Raw genomic sequence first — 14,438 nt, forward strand, 5'->3', positions numbered from 1 at the left:
TCATTAATAAGGGACTATCCAGTCATGCAGTGAGTCATCAGAAGACTGCCTCAAGACATCATCGAGATAGCATCGCAGCGACATCCTTTCTTCAGTCCTCAACCATGCGATTGATCATCCACATCATCGCTCTCGTCACCGCATTAGGCGGTCTGGTGTTTGGCTTTGACTCTGGTGAGTAGAGATTCTTGCAGGCCTATGAGATACACGTTAACCAGCACATCACAGGCATCATCGCTACAACCTTTGGCCATGAGAGTTTTCGCATCACCATGTATGGGCCTTCACAGGCCAACCCGTCTCTGACCGGTGCAATCGTATCCCTTTACAACGTCGGACAGTCCCTCGGCGGTCTATCAGTTGGTTATCTAGCCGATAGGTTCAGTCGAAAGTACACCATCTCACTAGCAGCCCTCATCTCCATCATTGGCGCAGCACTCCAAACCGGGGCCACACATGTGGGCATGATGATTGCAGGTCGGCTCGTCGCAGGTGTTGCCTGTGGTCAAATGCTGGCTGTTGTTCCCATCTACATTGCCGAAGTTGCCCCCGCTGAAAATCGAGGTTTCTTGGTCGGCTTGCAGGGCATGATGGTAGCTATTGGCTTTGGTCTCGCGAATTGGGTTGGGTATGCTGGCTCTTTTGCTGCTGGATCGGCCACTTGGCGGGTTCCCCTTGCCATGCAGATTCCGATCCCGCTCATTCTCATGGTTGCGGTTCTGTTTGTACCCTTCTCTCCTCGATGGCGCAAGTTCCCGTCCTCTATTGATCTGATGGCGGAAGCTAACCCATTTCCCTAGTGATCAAACAAGATCGTATTGAAGAAGCAAAGCAAGGTTAGTTATTCTACCCGCCATTTTGGTTCTGAGACTCATAGACATGCAGTTCTCTTCCGACTTCACGGCGGCAGCATGACTGGCAACGAGCTTGTCGCTCAGGAACTCGTCCAGATCCAGGAACAACTCAAGCGAGAGCAAGAAGAGTCCGGAACCGGCTGGGGTGTCGCCCTTGGAGCCATGTTCTCACGACGATACATCCGACGTACCGCAACAGCTGCCTTCATTGTGGTTCAAGCTCAACTCTCAGGCGCACCGGTCATCCAGAACTACCAAAACATCTTTTACGCTCAGGTCGGCTTCACCGGCAAGACGTCTTTGCTCATTAGTGGTGTCTACGGCATGATGGGTGTCATCGGCACCGGTGTCTACCTCGCCATCGTGGCTGACAAGTGGCCTCGTGCTCGCACTCTGTGGTCCGGATCCCTGCTTCTCGCTGTCAACATTTCTCTCTGCATGGCTCTGAGCGCAAAATTTGGCGGCACTTCCTCCGAAGCCAACATGGATGGTGCGCGAGCGTCGATCGCCTTCATCTTCATCTACTCGGCTCTCTTTGCCATGTTCTTCAACGCCATGATCTGGGTCGTGCCCTCGGAACTATTCCCCATGTTTCTTCGATCCAAGGGCCTGGCGTTTGCTGTGTTTATGAAGAGTGTTGTGGCCATCGTTCTGTCACAGATTACTCCAGTTGCTTTGGCAAACATTTCCTGGAGGTCAGCAACACCCAACTATTATCCTTCCCTTGCATAGCCTAACCAAGGATAACAGGTACTACGCACTGTTCATTGCGACCAACACCACCGCCGGTATTCTCTACTACTTCTTTCTTCCAGAAACTGTGAGCTTCTCCTATCCTCCTTTGTAGATGTTTCTAATTCAGCATTCAAGGGCGGCAAAACTCTCGAAGAAATTGCAGAACTGTTTGGCGATACTCTGGCTACCGACCACCTTGGCGAAATCGACCTTGACGCAAAGAATGCTGCGCTAGTGGATGAGGTCGAGGACAGAAGGTGAAGGTACTGTATCACTCAGTAAAGCGAGCAGCCATGTATCAGAGGACCCTCGGAGCACACCAGTTGTCGTCAGAGGGACTTCTCAAGGTATTCAATAATTTCATTCTTTTTACGTGAGACTGTTTGGTCTTCAACAACGCCGTTGTAAATACTTATTCTGCACTCGCGCACCAAGGTCGCCCTGTGCCTGACCTTTTCTTCCTCCATGTTTATTTCTTGGCGACAGCCTTTGCAAGGTCAGCAAGAGCTTCGCGGCGCTTGAACTTGGCATCCTCAATGGCATCTGTAATGCTTTGTCAGTATTACGTATCAATCTATGAATCATTGTCCTACCAGCGTCGGCATCGCTCGAAAAGTTGCCCGTCCAGGTGATGAACGTCTGGCCCGCGTGCTCGCCCGACGTGACGGCATAGAGCCTGACGGTGCTCACAGCCGATGTATAGGTGAGAGCCGGCTGAGATGAGATGATGCTGTACGTGATGTAGTGCTCGATGGTCTACAGATGCCAATTAGTACTGCATTTCAAGTAGGCACTCGACTGATTTACAGAATGCTCTTCCTGCTTGACCTCAAGCACGGTGCCATCTTTGAACGTCCATCGGACGATATCCGTGTCGGGAGAGGTGCCCTTGACCCATTCACTCTTCTCAAGGGCAGAGTAGAACTTGGCAAAGTCCTGGAGCTTGATGAGGTGCCAGACGTCGCTGAAGGGAGCCTCGATGACGGCAGACTCGATGACAAAGTTGGACATGGGGATTCGGGAAGCCATGATGTTTTCAAGTGAAATAATATGCTTGTTCAATTGAGTTGAATATTGTATGTGTGTTTGTAGAATCGGAGTGTGAAAGGTGAATGATGATATAGCGGGGTGATGTGGTCGTGTCGTCATCGCCGTGTGAAGAGAGAGGAAGATGCCTCAGGCACGGATGTCTTGTGTCGTCGATCTTACCCTGCCGCTAGCTGAATCCGGTCAGACTTTGTCGCAATGGTTGGCTTGTGGTATGGATGTATTCGCGGCTGGTATCTGTGCAACGTGTTGCCATAGTAATTGTGGCACCGGGAACTCCTGGTCCAGAGACTATGTTATTGTGGAGTATGTAGACTAGAGCGTCTCCCCCCTTAGTATATCCTATATTCGTTGAGGAACTGAGAAAACAGCCGGTTGGAGATACTTCTTGCAAGGCTAGAACATCTCCAGATGATTCTATTCGCCGGTTCGTCAAACTCTATTCGTAGCGCTCCCACTCAAATCCAACCTTCATTGTCTCATTCACGAGTGTATTGATCCTTTTCGAGGAGAGATTCCTTCTTATTATGGCCCTGCTTCTTGATGATGTCAAGGTCTGCCAGTCCAATCCACACGAGAGTGTGTAACAATACTCTGTGGCCTCCCGAAGCGGACGTTTGGCCTCTCGCTAGTCTAGTAACATGAAGGATTAGCATGATTTCAGGCACGGACAGTCGCATTTTTGTGCACTCACTCTGTGTGAGAGTCTGCAACATGTCGATTTAGAACCATTACGGCGCCGACCATTGCTATATACACGGGGACCCCGGCTGGAAGACCTGAATCGTAGATGGCAATAACAGCTCTGGGAAACACGCTATGGGTATAGATTGTACTGAACGAATGTATCTCATTCATCTTGAACCTCTTGGCAAGGAAAATTATAAGTTGAGTGTACAGAAAAGCATGTAAAAGTTTGACTGATGCTCGATGAACAAAGGCGCTCTGATAGAGTAGTGCGGCCAGTGCAACGAAAGGTCGCATCAGTGCAGGAGCTTGGTATGATGCACGTGTGGTGTGGTCGCCTCGTAATAATCCCTTCGATAGGCCGAGGGTTGTTGCAGAGTGAAAGAAGCAGGCAACTGTATCAAAGACATCAGGTACAACGTCTCCCTTCACAGCCTGTGCATAATATCTCAGTAATTCGAAAGACGCGGATAGGATGTGCAGTATCAGCATTAGTGGTATCTGTTTGCCTGATATGATTCGATAAACTCTCAAGCTGCGTCTCGTGTGATAGCCAAAGATACATAAGTATACCGAGCCGAGCAGCACGTATTGTGTTGGTCGACCAACTGAGGAAGTCAAGAGTAGTTATAGAGAGCTTCCAGCACCTGTGGAAACGAGCGGAGGTTGCCTATTCACCAAACACGTCGGTTTGATAGGTTGATAATGATGTGTTTTGTGACGGAAAAGAACTTAAAGGTTGAAATGGTATGAAGAAAGAAGAAGAGCGTAAGAAAGGTCTCTGGGTGGTCATGTGGGAATTACACATCCTTGCTTAGGAGCTGGAAGGACCATTTCTATAGGAAAAAACGTACAACCGGTTCTATTTAAATCTCCCTAATCCATCACGTCCCTCCCGGACCGAATTGTGTGGAGGAACTAAAGCTAGACAGAGCTCCGTGTGAATGACGGCATATTGAGACACAGCTGGTAGGGGTACACGATCGCGCAGAACATCGGGCCCAGATCCCTGAAACAGAGCATTCTAATGAAGCCGACAACTGTGTATAGGTATTGATACGCGATATAAAGAGACAAGTGTAGCCATAAATGCCGCGTTGAATACACAGTAGAATACCGCCAGCTCTTTCCCGAAGAGGGATCGTCAAGAGGAAGACGCACCTAATCGCGAGACATGCAGCCCAAGAGAAGGGACGAGAATAGTTAGGACATCAGATCAGAGACATTTCTTAAGTTATCGATGCTATTTCAGTATCTATTCGCTGCTGAACGCGAAACGTTCGCCGACATCTACCTTGTCCCGAAGCTATTACCCACCAGTCCCGCTGATAAATGGAGTCGTTTAGTTAGTGATACGATATTCCCTCGCGGGATCTTAGTGGACTATTTCGAGATTGATCAAAGAAACATACTATGTATGCGTTGCTTTCAAAGCGGGTGAGTTGACAGGTTCCACAAAGCAACTGCTTCGGCTCGTCCTCTTGATGCTCTTTGGTATTTTGGCAGCTGAACCGTTACCTCTGGCTCCTGTTTCACTTACGAGCAACAATAGCACTGGATCTTCTCTCCACTCACTACCAACTGGCCCTAGTAATCACGCCGATGGAGGGCCGTGTTGCCAAGCATGAGGGCACTGCGAGAAAAACTGAATCGTTGTGTCGGAAAGCGAGCTTCCTAGTATTGCCCCAGTATTCTCGGATTATTTCAAGCAAGTAAAAATCCAGTTTTTTGGATATGTTTCATCAAACTAAAAGGTCAGAAAGAATGAATGAGATGTCGATGTCTAACCTTGATTCTCTGTGTTGCTTCGATAGCTATCAATGCTTGAGAACCGGGACTTAGCTATGTCGATAGATAAGAGTAATATTACCGAATCATAAATCAGAAGCACTGCCACTGTGACACTGGTTGGATCTAATATGACCCCTTGGCTATGGAAGATGTCAGGCATCGAGATCGATCAACGCGAGTCAAGAGGCCTTGACAGTGAAACACCCATGAGTCAACCGAACATGCTGACTGACATATGCATTCCAAAATCTCAGATAGCCGAGGGAATGTTAGTTGCGAAACATGATCAGCTGAAAGTCGGCGCGGCTGTCTCAGATCCTCCGCTCCGAGACCGAGGTCTATCATGAACGGGATCGGAGACTAACATTACAATCCTGATCCCTGGGCGGGATTCGTCATTTACTCCGAGTCCGTAACCCCAGTGGGGCCGTAGATGCCGGAATACCTAGTCTAGGCCAAACTCTGAACTACCTATGTAACCAAGCTGCGTGGCTCGGCCACTTACGCATGCATAACTCCGCCCCAGGTGCCTAACTTCACAATTTTTGTGTTCTGTGTCGCGCGTTACTGCCAGTTTTTCTGTCGACCTTATTTTCATAAGTGCGTTTTGGGTTCTATGTCTGCTACTTAATCTAGATAAGAAAGATTTGGTCAACAATGGATATCGTACATTCCAATCCACCACATATACTGCTCGACCACGTAAAAGTAATATCTTAGAACTTCTCTCTTCATACAGTGAATCGTAGAGCTCTCTGCCACCTGTTATATCGGGGTATAAACGTCCAAGCTGAATCTACTTCTGCGACGCTGCCATTTCCCTCCGGTCATCACCCATTAGACATAAAATCCGAGACTCCTCCTTCCTTAATTTTCCTGGGTATACCGTGACAAAAGACCAAATAAACAAGAAAACAAGAAACAACGCCTTCCTTTGTCGTTGTCATCAATGGCGTCTCTGAAAGAGGCTATCCGCCACAATAACAAAAGTGGCAGTTGCCAATACATGACGGCGTCAAAATCTAATACTGTAAAACACCGCAGCCAACAGTCAAAGAGGTGAAGGTGAGCCTTGGAACACAAGTTACCACCTTTCCTTTCCGAAGAGGGAAGATCGCCAAATCGATCTCTTGCTATACAATATGTCGTGTTTCCCGGAGATCATGGCGTTAGAAATTAACGTATAGTTAAGTATCGCTCCAACTTCAGGTGTGTACTCTGTCCGGCCAGGCAATATCCGTGACGTGCACCGTGGTGTATGTCGTCGTATCATAATCTGGGGTTTATCAGTGCTTGTCCAACGAGTTTGGTTTTGAAGGAAGGGCAGCCATAGCTAGCCAATAGTAGCATGTTCAGAGAAACTGAGAAATCCGTACCATTTCCGTCATTAAAATTATAGAAAGTGAGCTCTCAACACTAAAAAGCTCACAGCCTGATTATCAGTCAGTGAGCAACAGAAACGTGGTCAGTGGGGTCACCAACTCACGATGGCCTGACTTTCAACCTCGATATCCTTTACTCTCGGACCTCAACAGGACGATCCCCACGGCGATGCACAATCCGAGACACAGGCAAGGGCACACTATCAGGATGGCAGCGTACACTTTCCAGTCCTCCTCGTCTATGTCGCGCAGGTCCTTTGTCCACTCGGGCATATCGATGGACCCCGCCTGCACGAGCCAGGCCACGATCCAGATGAGGATGAGGACGACAGTGAAGATGAACTGCCAGGCATGGTAAAAGCCCTGCAGGATCGAAGAGAATGAGAAACGTGCCATTTCAAACAGTTGCTCGCTTAAGTCAGGTACGTAGAAACCAGATGGTGCCGTGCTAGGAAAACGTTGATGCAAGGTCCCAAGTTATATCCTCTCCTCCGAAACAAAGGCATGTCACGCGGGCGGTGCAAGCTGACGGCGCTCAAGCAGGCTTCTTGATTCGTCTCTCGGAGTCCGAAAAATGCGTTGTTCGGAAGCCTCGGATGTCACCAAACCCCGGTCCTGCATGGTAGCAGCTTATCGAGGGAGCAGGGGTCTGCCCACTGCGGAGTGTTAGTGGGCTATGAGTCTGTGGGCAATGGGGTGGTTGGTTGAGGGCGCTGATCTGATGCACAGCCCTCACCGTAACTTGGAATAAACATGCAGGTCGAATGACCAGTTGCGTAAGAACTGGTTAAGGTTAAAAGAGTTGCAGCCATGGTGGGTTCGGTATCCATCGCAACGTTTGTTGCTTCTTTCGACTGAGAAGGGCTCTGAACCTTTAGCAAAGAGACGAAAGCCTTGACATGTTTGCTTACGGGCTTATGTCGTCATTCACGTAAAAACAAGGCGCAGCTGTACAGGGGTTGTTTAGCGGCGATCATCGCGGGGCCATGCACGTCGGAGAGTTGACAATTGCCGAGATTCTAGGGTAGGAAGAGGCATTCATGTTGATCATAAAGCAAATGTCTTTTCTGTATTTAAAAAGGAAAATCGAACAAATTTTCCTCCTTCTGTTAAGAAGCGATCAAGTAAAAGTTGAAGGACCGTCCCTGGGTACCTACAATCATCCCATGTCCCTTGGCGAAGAGGAACAATGTGCAACATGGGACGAACCGAGAAGCCTGAAGTTTTAGAGCTCTTTGGCAACTCTTGGAAACATAGTACCAACAACGCAAGGCTAGTGGTAATCTGCCAATACAGGTTAGCAAAATAGATGAAACCAGAGTCCGGGCTCCTTCTTAGAACTTGGAAGATAGAAAAAAGAAGAAGAAAAGGATCAGCTTCGTCATGCGTGTATAAAGAGAAAGGGTACAAATGATGAAATGCAAACGAGGCACAACAATGACAACAGTTACATAATATTCGATTCATTTATAGCCCCCGAACCCACAGCCTAACTGCCCATGTATATTCCTAGCCGCGCCACGAAGCATTTCCCGATTTGCCCTGCCGGGTTTCCGCCAGCCGTTGCAAGGCTTAGTATAAGCCTCTACTACAGAGGCAGGCCGGGATTTGACGGTTCCAAGGTTTGAACATGTGAGTTATGCCAACTCTCCCTCCTAATGGATTGAACCGGGATCGGTAACTGGAAGTTAGTTCTGCAAATTCCCCAGGTAATGAAATATTTGTGAAGTAGATCTGAAGCCTCTGCAAGTCTCGGAGTGTCTCGAATAATGTGTGATTCCAGTGTAAAAAAGATGCCAGGGTCAGGTCTAGGAAGCCTGCTTTTCTTTGAAGGATGTGGACTGAAGAGCTTTGGTGTATAGACCATCGTGTTACATAAACAACTCGACAATTTTCCAAGATGGCTCAAACTCAAATTTACTATATTTTGAAGGGAGATATCATTCAGTGAGAGGTTAACAATGACCTTGGGATGATGCCATACCCAAGGATAGCCCCTCTAAAAGAGCTAGTCCTTGTTTCCTACCACGGTTCCCTTAACCTGCGGGACAAGATAGTCCTTGATATACTGGTCATTCCTCCATCCAGACCAGTCAGGCTTCTTAATTCCCCAAGAATCATCAAATTCTTGAATGCCCTGCCTGGTGTAGTATCGACCAACAATAACCCAGATGAACCAGCTTGCTTGAGCCTCAGGCAGATACTCCGAAAGGCAGCTCATATATGTCTTGGCCTTGTTGTAGTCGTCGCCCTCCATCGAGTGTCCAAACTCAGTGAGCATGACAGGGAAGACATTCTTAGTGGCGGGATCCGATGCGTTCATGGCCTGGAAGCCCTTGGTGTAGAGATTGTATCGGAGCGAGCTGCAGCTTCCAATGCTGTTCTCGTAGTTGTGAATCTCCAAGACAAGCTTCTCACCGTACCCGGCAAAGTCATCTCGGCTGAACGTTTGGGTGCTTGGATCCAACGCGGCTCCTGTGAAGAGGGGAGTGACAAAAGTGTCATAGTTCAGACCAGAGATAATGATGAGACTATTAGGGTCGGCCTCATGAACGGCATCAGCTCCTTGGCGCATGAACTTGTACAAGTCTCTCCAGTTGTACGACTTGCTGCGGAGATCTTCGTTGTTGGTGGGAGGTCGGGGCTCATTGCGGAGAGACTGGGAGATCTTGGCAGGCCAGCTTCGGCTCTGGGGAGAGTTAGAATTTTCCGCTCATCTTGAAGAAATGACCAAACATGTTGTATCGCCGAGGATTTCACTTACGTGCGCTGCCATGTAGGCATTGCCGCGGGCCCATCTGTCAGCGTCAAACTCGGTGTCTCCCCACCAGGTGTTGCCATCTGTACCGCCGCAGCACCACTTTGCAGTAGAGATGTGGTTGTCAAGGTTGATGTAGACATGCTGTTTGAGGCATTCGGCAGCAATAGCATCATACACCTAAACATTACGTGAGCTATCATGTTTATGACATGGCACTTGTTGACTGATACATACCTCCAGTCGCTTCGTCTGGGGTGTGAATGACGGGTTGTTCTCTAACACCTTCTTCAAGACAATAGTTCCATTCTCTTTGCCCAAACCCTCTTCAAAGGCCGTCTGGAGATCAACATCCTCGCCGTTGTTGTCGTAAATCTGGTCAACCAGTTCCGTGGCAAAGGTCAGCCGAATGGCATTCATACCAATCGACTTGAGATCCGCAATGACTTCCTGGATTGACTGATACTGAAGGCCTTCGGGGACCATCACCTCACCATGACCGGGCCAGTTGGCACCGGCAAGAGTGACAGTGTTGCCAGCAGCGTTCTTGATCCATCTGCCAGATGTAGTGAACGGTCCGTTTGGCCAGGCAGCGAGCACAGGCGCCGAGCAAAGGCCGAAAAAGGCCAGAGACCTTGAAAGATGCATGGTGTAGTCAGAACGACTCGACAGTTGGGATGGAGTTGGGAGGAACGAGAACGGTTGTTACATCGTGGAAACATTTCGCGCATTTATAGAAGTTGTTCATTTGACTTAATTCATGGACCTATACCGTATCCACCCCGAGATCGACGGTAATACGAATGCCTGACCAGTCTTGGCCTCAAAGAAGCAAGGGGACGCAGTGGCCTGGTCAACTGGAAGCCGCGTTTCCACAGATCACAAGGTCAAGCAGAATGATAGTTTTCGGCAAGTCTCCCGCTATACTATACAACGCTGACTATGCGTACCAATGAACAAGCTCGGAGGAGATACCCCGATGCACCCCGTAAAGGAAAAGTAGCGTGTTTATCAGATGGCACTCTGTCCACCCCCGCATTAACTTCCCCGCCTTTTGGGATGGAAACGGAATGGAAGAAGCTTAAAGTTGACGCTATCGGCTCCGTCATCCCCGATGACCCGGGGTTTGTGTTAGGGTCGCATTCAGTGAGGGGATTCACGATGCCGGCTCCGATATCCCCGGAGTCGACGGTCAGTCGAAACATGATCAGTGTATGTGAATGGTTGAATCAAGGTATTCTTGGGCTGACATTGTTTTGAGCGACGGGATAAATGACGTAGTAGTTAGTGAGTCTGCCTTGCTGGAAGTCTTTCTCATCTCAAAGGTGGCTTTCTTCATCTCACTCACCCAAACAAGCCCTCACTTCTCACTAACCATGAACTGAAGAGCACAGAACAGCATCTCAATCTTATTAGATCATTCCAACTATGGAACAAAGTTTCATTCTATCACTTGAAAATACCGAGAAAGCTTACGTGAGTTGCAGGGATCAAGAATGCCTGCCGAGGTTCGGTTCGCAGAAGCGGGGGAGTCGGTGTGCACGTGGCACCTCAACGATGACCACCGAGGTTTCAACTTGACCTTGCTGTAGGAGCCCATCAACTTCAAATCACGCCACAAATCAAAATATCCACGATATATCATACCATAAGCCATCATGGCCAATAAGACCGACCCGAAATCATCGACTGCATCATTTATAGAGCCCGATTCAGCTAGCTACGCGTCCTTCCAGCGCGACATCTACCAAGCCTTTCGACCACCACTCTTCTCAACCAAACCCTCAGAATGGGAGGCACTGGCTCGGGCCAAGGTCCCTCCGGCTAACTTCGATTATGTTCATGGCTCTGCAGGCACATCCACCACCGCTGACGCCAATGTTCAAGCCTTTTCTCGTTACCGCCTCCGACCGAGCTTCTTGGTGAACGCTACCAGACGGGATGTGAGCATAGAGCTGTTCGGTACAAAGTACAACAGCCCATTGTTGGTTGCTCCCATTGGCGTTCAGAATATTATGCATTCAGACGCCGAAGAGGCCACAGCTAGGGCATGTCACAATGTCGGAATCCCCATGATCGTGTCGAGCGCTGCGACTCGAACGATAGAGCAGATAGCCGAGGCAAACGCCGACGGTGACCGCTGGTATCAACTCTACTGGCCCAAGCCGCAGTGTGAAGAAATCACCGCGAGTCTTCTGAACCGGGCAAAGAATGCAGGGTACAAGGTTCTCGTTGTCACTCTGGACACGTTCCTCCTTGGATGGAGACCCTCAGATCTCGATACCGCCTACCTGCCCTTTATCTGGGGAGAAGGGTGTCAGATTGGACTCTCAGACCCGGCTTTCAACAAGCTGTTTGAGGAGATGCAGAAGAATGACCCGCGGAGCGTTGGTGAGAAGCTAGCCGAGTTGTGGACCATCATGAGACGACCTGGCACATTCAAAGGTGCGGCTAAGGTCCTTGGCAATGTCAACGTCTTGCAAAAGTCTAAAGCTTGGATCGATGTCATGAACTCTGGCACCTACCGAGAATGGGAAGATCTGAAAGTGTTGAAGAAACTCTGGGACGGGCCGATTGTGCTCAAAGGGATACAAACAATCCAAGACGCACACAAGGCGATCGAATATGGCATGGATGGCATCATCGTCTCCAACCACGGTGGGCGACAACTGGACGGAGCGATAGCATCCCTGGACGCCCTTGCTGAGATTGCGGCAGACGAAAAAGTCAAGGCCTCCAACTTGACACTCCTCTTTGACAGCGGCGTTCGGACTGGTTCTGATGTGCTCAAGGCACTGGCACTTGGCGCAAAGGCTGTCTGCATTGGTCGCCCATATGTCTATGGGCTAGCCGCTGGTGGACAAGAGGGTGTGGAGCATGTTCTCAAGTGCTTGCTAGCAGATATGGACAACAGCTTGGGAAATTGTGGCAAGACGAGTATTCGTGATCTGGGCAGAGACGATCTTCAGATTCTGCCACTGTCGAAGCTCTAGACTAATTGATGCCGTACGTGCTGGGAGTTACGATCGAGGAGTGCGAGGCATGTGAACGGAGAAGCTCGTTTGTTTGGTCAGACTTGCGGGAAGGAAAATTCTCTTCTGTCAATGCAGTACAAGAGAGTCTGTTTATTGCGGCATAAGATAGTTGGGACTCATTAACAAGAACCGACAGCGACAGGAACTAAGTATGTAAATTCAATCTAGATTCGAGAGATATCAACGAAGAAAGGTTCTGGTCTTATAGGCCGTTGCTTACGATCAGACGCGATTGGCTGGTTGCCTCAGCTGCAGGCAATTGCCTTGAGAAGCCCTTCCCCGTTCACCCACCTGGCTGTCATTGCTGCTAACAGAGTCTTTTTTCTTCACGTGATAGAAATCATTGCGATAACCAGTGCTAATCGACCATTGGTGGTAAAGGTTCAATCATCTGGAGAGTTCCGCGATGGCATGACGTCATTGACCCAACTTCACTTTCCCGTTCAGGGTTCAACATCCGGTGTTCTTCGTTCAAACTCAACACAATAAACATAATCATGCAAGATTAAATGCTCATAGTGCCCAGGCTATGCTCAATTGTTGAAACGGCCGGTGAAACTGCATGTGACGGACGGATAACTCGGCATGAAGCTACAGGGATGCTTCACTAGGTGGACCTAGTTGATAACCGTCACCACGTTTCAATACAACGCGTTGACAGCTTCTTAAAGCAGATTGGATTCCTTTTAATGTTTCAAACCTCATACCGCTATTTATTCAACACAGCTCTTGCAGAGAATCTGATTGGCACCTCAAATCCTTTCCCGTGAATCAAAAGTCCCGCCCCTGTGTCGATCATGACCTGCCGTCGCGTTACCTCGTCCCCTCATTGGCTGCGGGTCCTTGGACCAAAAGTCCTGCTAATACGTTGCCATGATAGCACGTGGGGTTTGTGTAGAGTCCTTATCGGACGGCGTTGGCTAGGATTCTTTGAAACACCTGCTGTTTTGGTGACTTTGCTCCGTCGGACTGGATATACTGGATTTGGATCTTTTCCGCTTGCTAGACCGAGCGATTTACATTTGGTCCTGCATTGTTAAGGATCAACTGGACTATTTAGTTCCCGCGTGTCCAGTCTTGGCTTTTTCTCCCTCCTCAGCGAAAGCCACATTATAGCCCCTTTCAACTCAACCCGTCAATATGGCTTATACACGACTTTTGGTCCCTCTGGCCCTTATGTCAGGCGCTTCTGCTGCCTCGAGCAAATCTTGTCCTCGCGACCTTCCTCTTTCATGCCACAACACCACTGCCGTCGCTGATACATGCTGCTTTATCCCTGCTGGTCAGCTTCTTCAGACGCAGTTCTGGGACGCCAGCCCAGCTGCAGGCCCATCTGGTAAGTCGCCTCGGCATTGAAAGGATCCTGTTTCTGACGGTGTACAGACTCCTGGACAATCCATGGTCTCTGGCCCGACTACTGTGACGGCACATACCCGCAGTTCTGCGACACTACCCGTGAATACGTTGACATCAGAGGCATCGTGTCCCAATTCCTCGGCAATTCGACCCTGTCCTACATGAATAAGTACTGGGTCAGTGACAACGGTGACGATGAGTCTCTGTGGCAGCATGAGTGGGACAAGCACGGCACTTGCATCAGCACCCTGAACCCTGATTGCTACACCGACTACAAAACCGGTGCCGAAGCAGCAGATTACGTCAAGAGGACTGTCTCACTTTTCAAGACTCTTCCCACGTACAAGTGGCTCTCCGAGGCTGGTATCGAGCCGTCCGAGTCCGAGACGTACACTGCCAGCGAGATCCAGGATGCTCTGGAGGAACAGCATGGTGCGCAAGTGACTATCGGCTGTAGCGGCAAGAGCCTCAATGAGGTTTGGTATCACTTTAATGTCCAGGGATCGCTTCAGGAGGGTACTTTTGTTCCTTCGGATCCTGATGGAAGCAAGAGCAGCTGCCCTGACTCTGGCATCAAGTATCTGCCCAAGAGTTCGTAAACCAAGATTTGGTGCCAGGCATGCTGTTTTTGGATGTGAAATATCGAGTCAAGGGGAAACACACATAGACAAATAGATGAATAAACACAGTACTGAACCCATGTCTCGGCAAGATAGAATTTGCAATCCCAAGACTATTGTATAGCTGCTCCCTAGCTAGCAAGCATACTTGGATTGCATTAACCTTCGGGCTT

At 49.2% G+C, this 14,438-nt stretch overlaps 5 protein-coding genes across 5 annotated transcripts; 3 read left to right on the top strand and 2 right to left on the bottom strand.

Annotated features, from left to right (window-relative positions):
• Positions 1-104: 104 nt before the first annotated feature.
• Positions 105-1,850, top strand: LRP88_04034 (uncharacterized protein; the record flags this gene model as incomplete). Its single annotated transcript, XM_083240622.1, has 5 exons — positions 105-174; positions 229-721; positions 878-1,549; positions 1,605-1,674; positions 1,725-1,850. 5 exons carry the CDS (start codon positions 105-107, stop codon positions 1,848-1,850), a joined length of 1,431 nt encoding a protein of 476 aa, XP_083103912.1.
• Positions 1,851-2,058: 208 nt separating this feature from the next.
• Positions 2,059-2,618, bottom strand: LRP88_04035 (uncharacterized protein; the record flags this gene model as incomplete). The annotated part of the gene is made up of 3 exons (XM_083240623.1): positions 2,059-2,132; positions 2,183-2,345; positions 2,397-2,618. The coding sequence occupies 3 exons, from the start codon at positions 2,616-2,618 to the stop codon at positions 2,059-2,061; spliced, it is 459 nt and encodes a 152-aa protein (XP_083103913.1).
• A 5,886-nt stretch (positions 2,619-8,504) lies between these two features.
• On the bottom strand, positions 8,505-9,902 carry LRP88_04036 (glycoside hydrolase superfamily; the record flags this gene model as incomplete). The annotated part of the gene is made up of 3 exons (XM_083240624.1): positions 8,505-9,185; positions 9,261-9,434; positions 9,492-9,902. The coding sequence occupies 3 exons, from the start codon at positions 9,900-9,902 to the stop codon at positions 8,505-8,507; spliced, it is 1,266 nt and encodes a 421-aa protein (XP_083103914.1).
• A 1,010-nt stretch (positions 9,903-10,912) lies between these two features.
• On the top strand, positions 10,913-12,247 carry LRP88_04037 (lactate 2-monooxygenase; the record flags this gene model as incomplete). Its single annotated transcript, XM_083240625.1, has 1 exon — positions 10,913-12,247. One exon carries the CDS (start codon positions 10,913-10,915, stop codon positions 12,245-12,247), a length of 1,335 nt encoding a protein of 444 aa, XP_083103915.1.
• A 1,182-nt stretch (positions 12,248-13,429) lies between these two features.
• Positions 13,430-14,244, top strand: LRP88_04038 (ribonuclease T2-like protein; the record flags this gene model as incomplete). Its single annotated transcript, XM_083240626.1, has 2 exons — positions 13,430-13,625; positions 13,673-14,244. The coding sequence occupies 2 exons, from the start codon at positions 13,430-13,432 to the stop codon at positions 14,242-14,244; spliced, it is 768 nt and encodes a 255-aa protein (XP_083103916.1).
• Between the last annotated feature and the right edge of the window lie 194 nt (positions 14,245-14,438).

Source organism: Fusarium phalaenopsidis (genome assembly GCF_050370095.1).
Source record: "Fusarium phalaenopsidis strain FUZ10S chromosome Unknown contig_32288, whole genome shotgun sequence".
NCBI classification, from domain to species: domain Eukaryota; kingdom Fungi; phylum Ascomycota; class Sordariomycetes; order Hypocreales; family Nectriaceae; genus Fusarium; species Fusarium phalaenopsidis.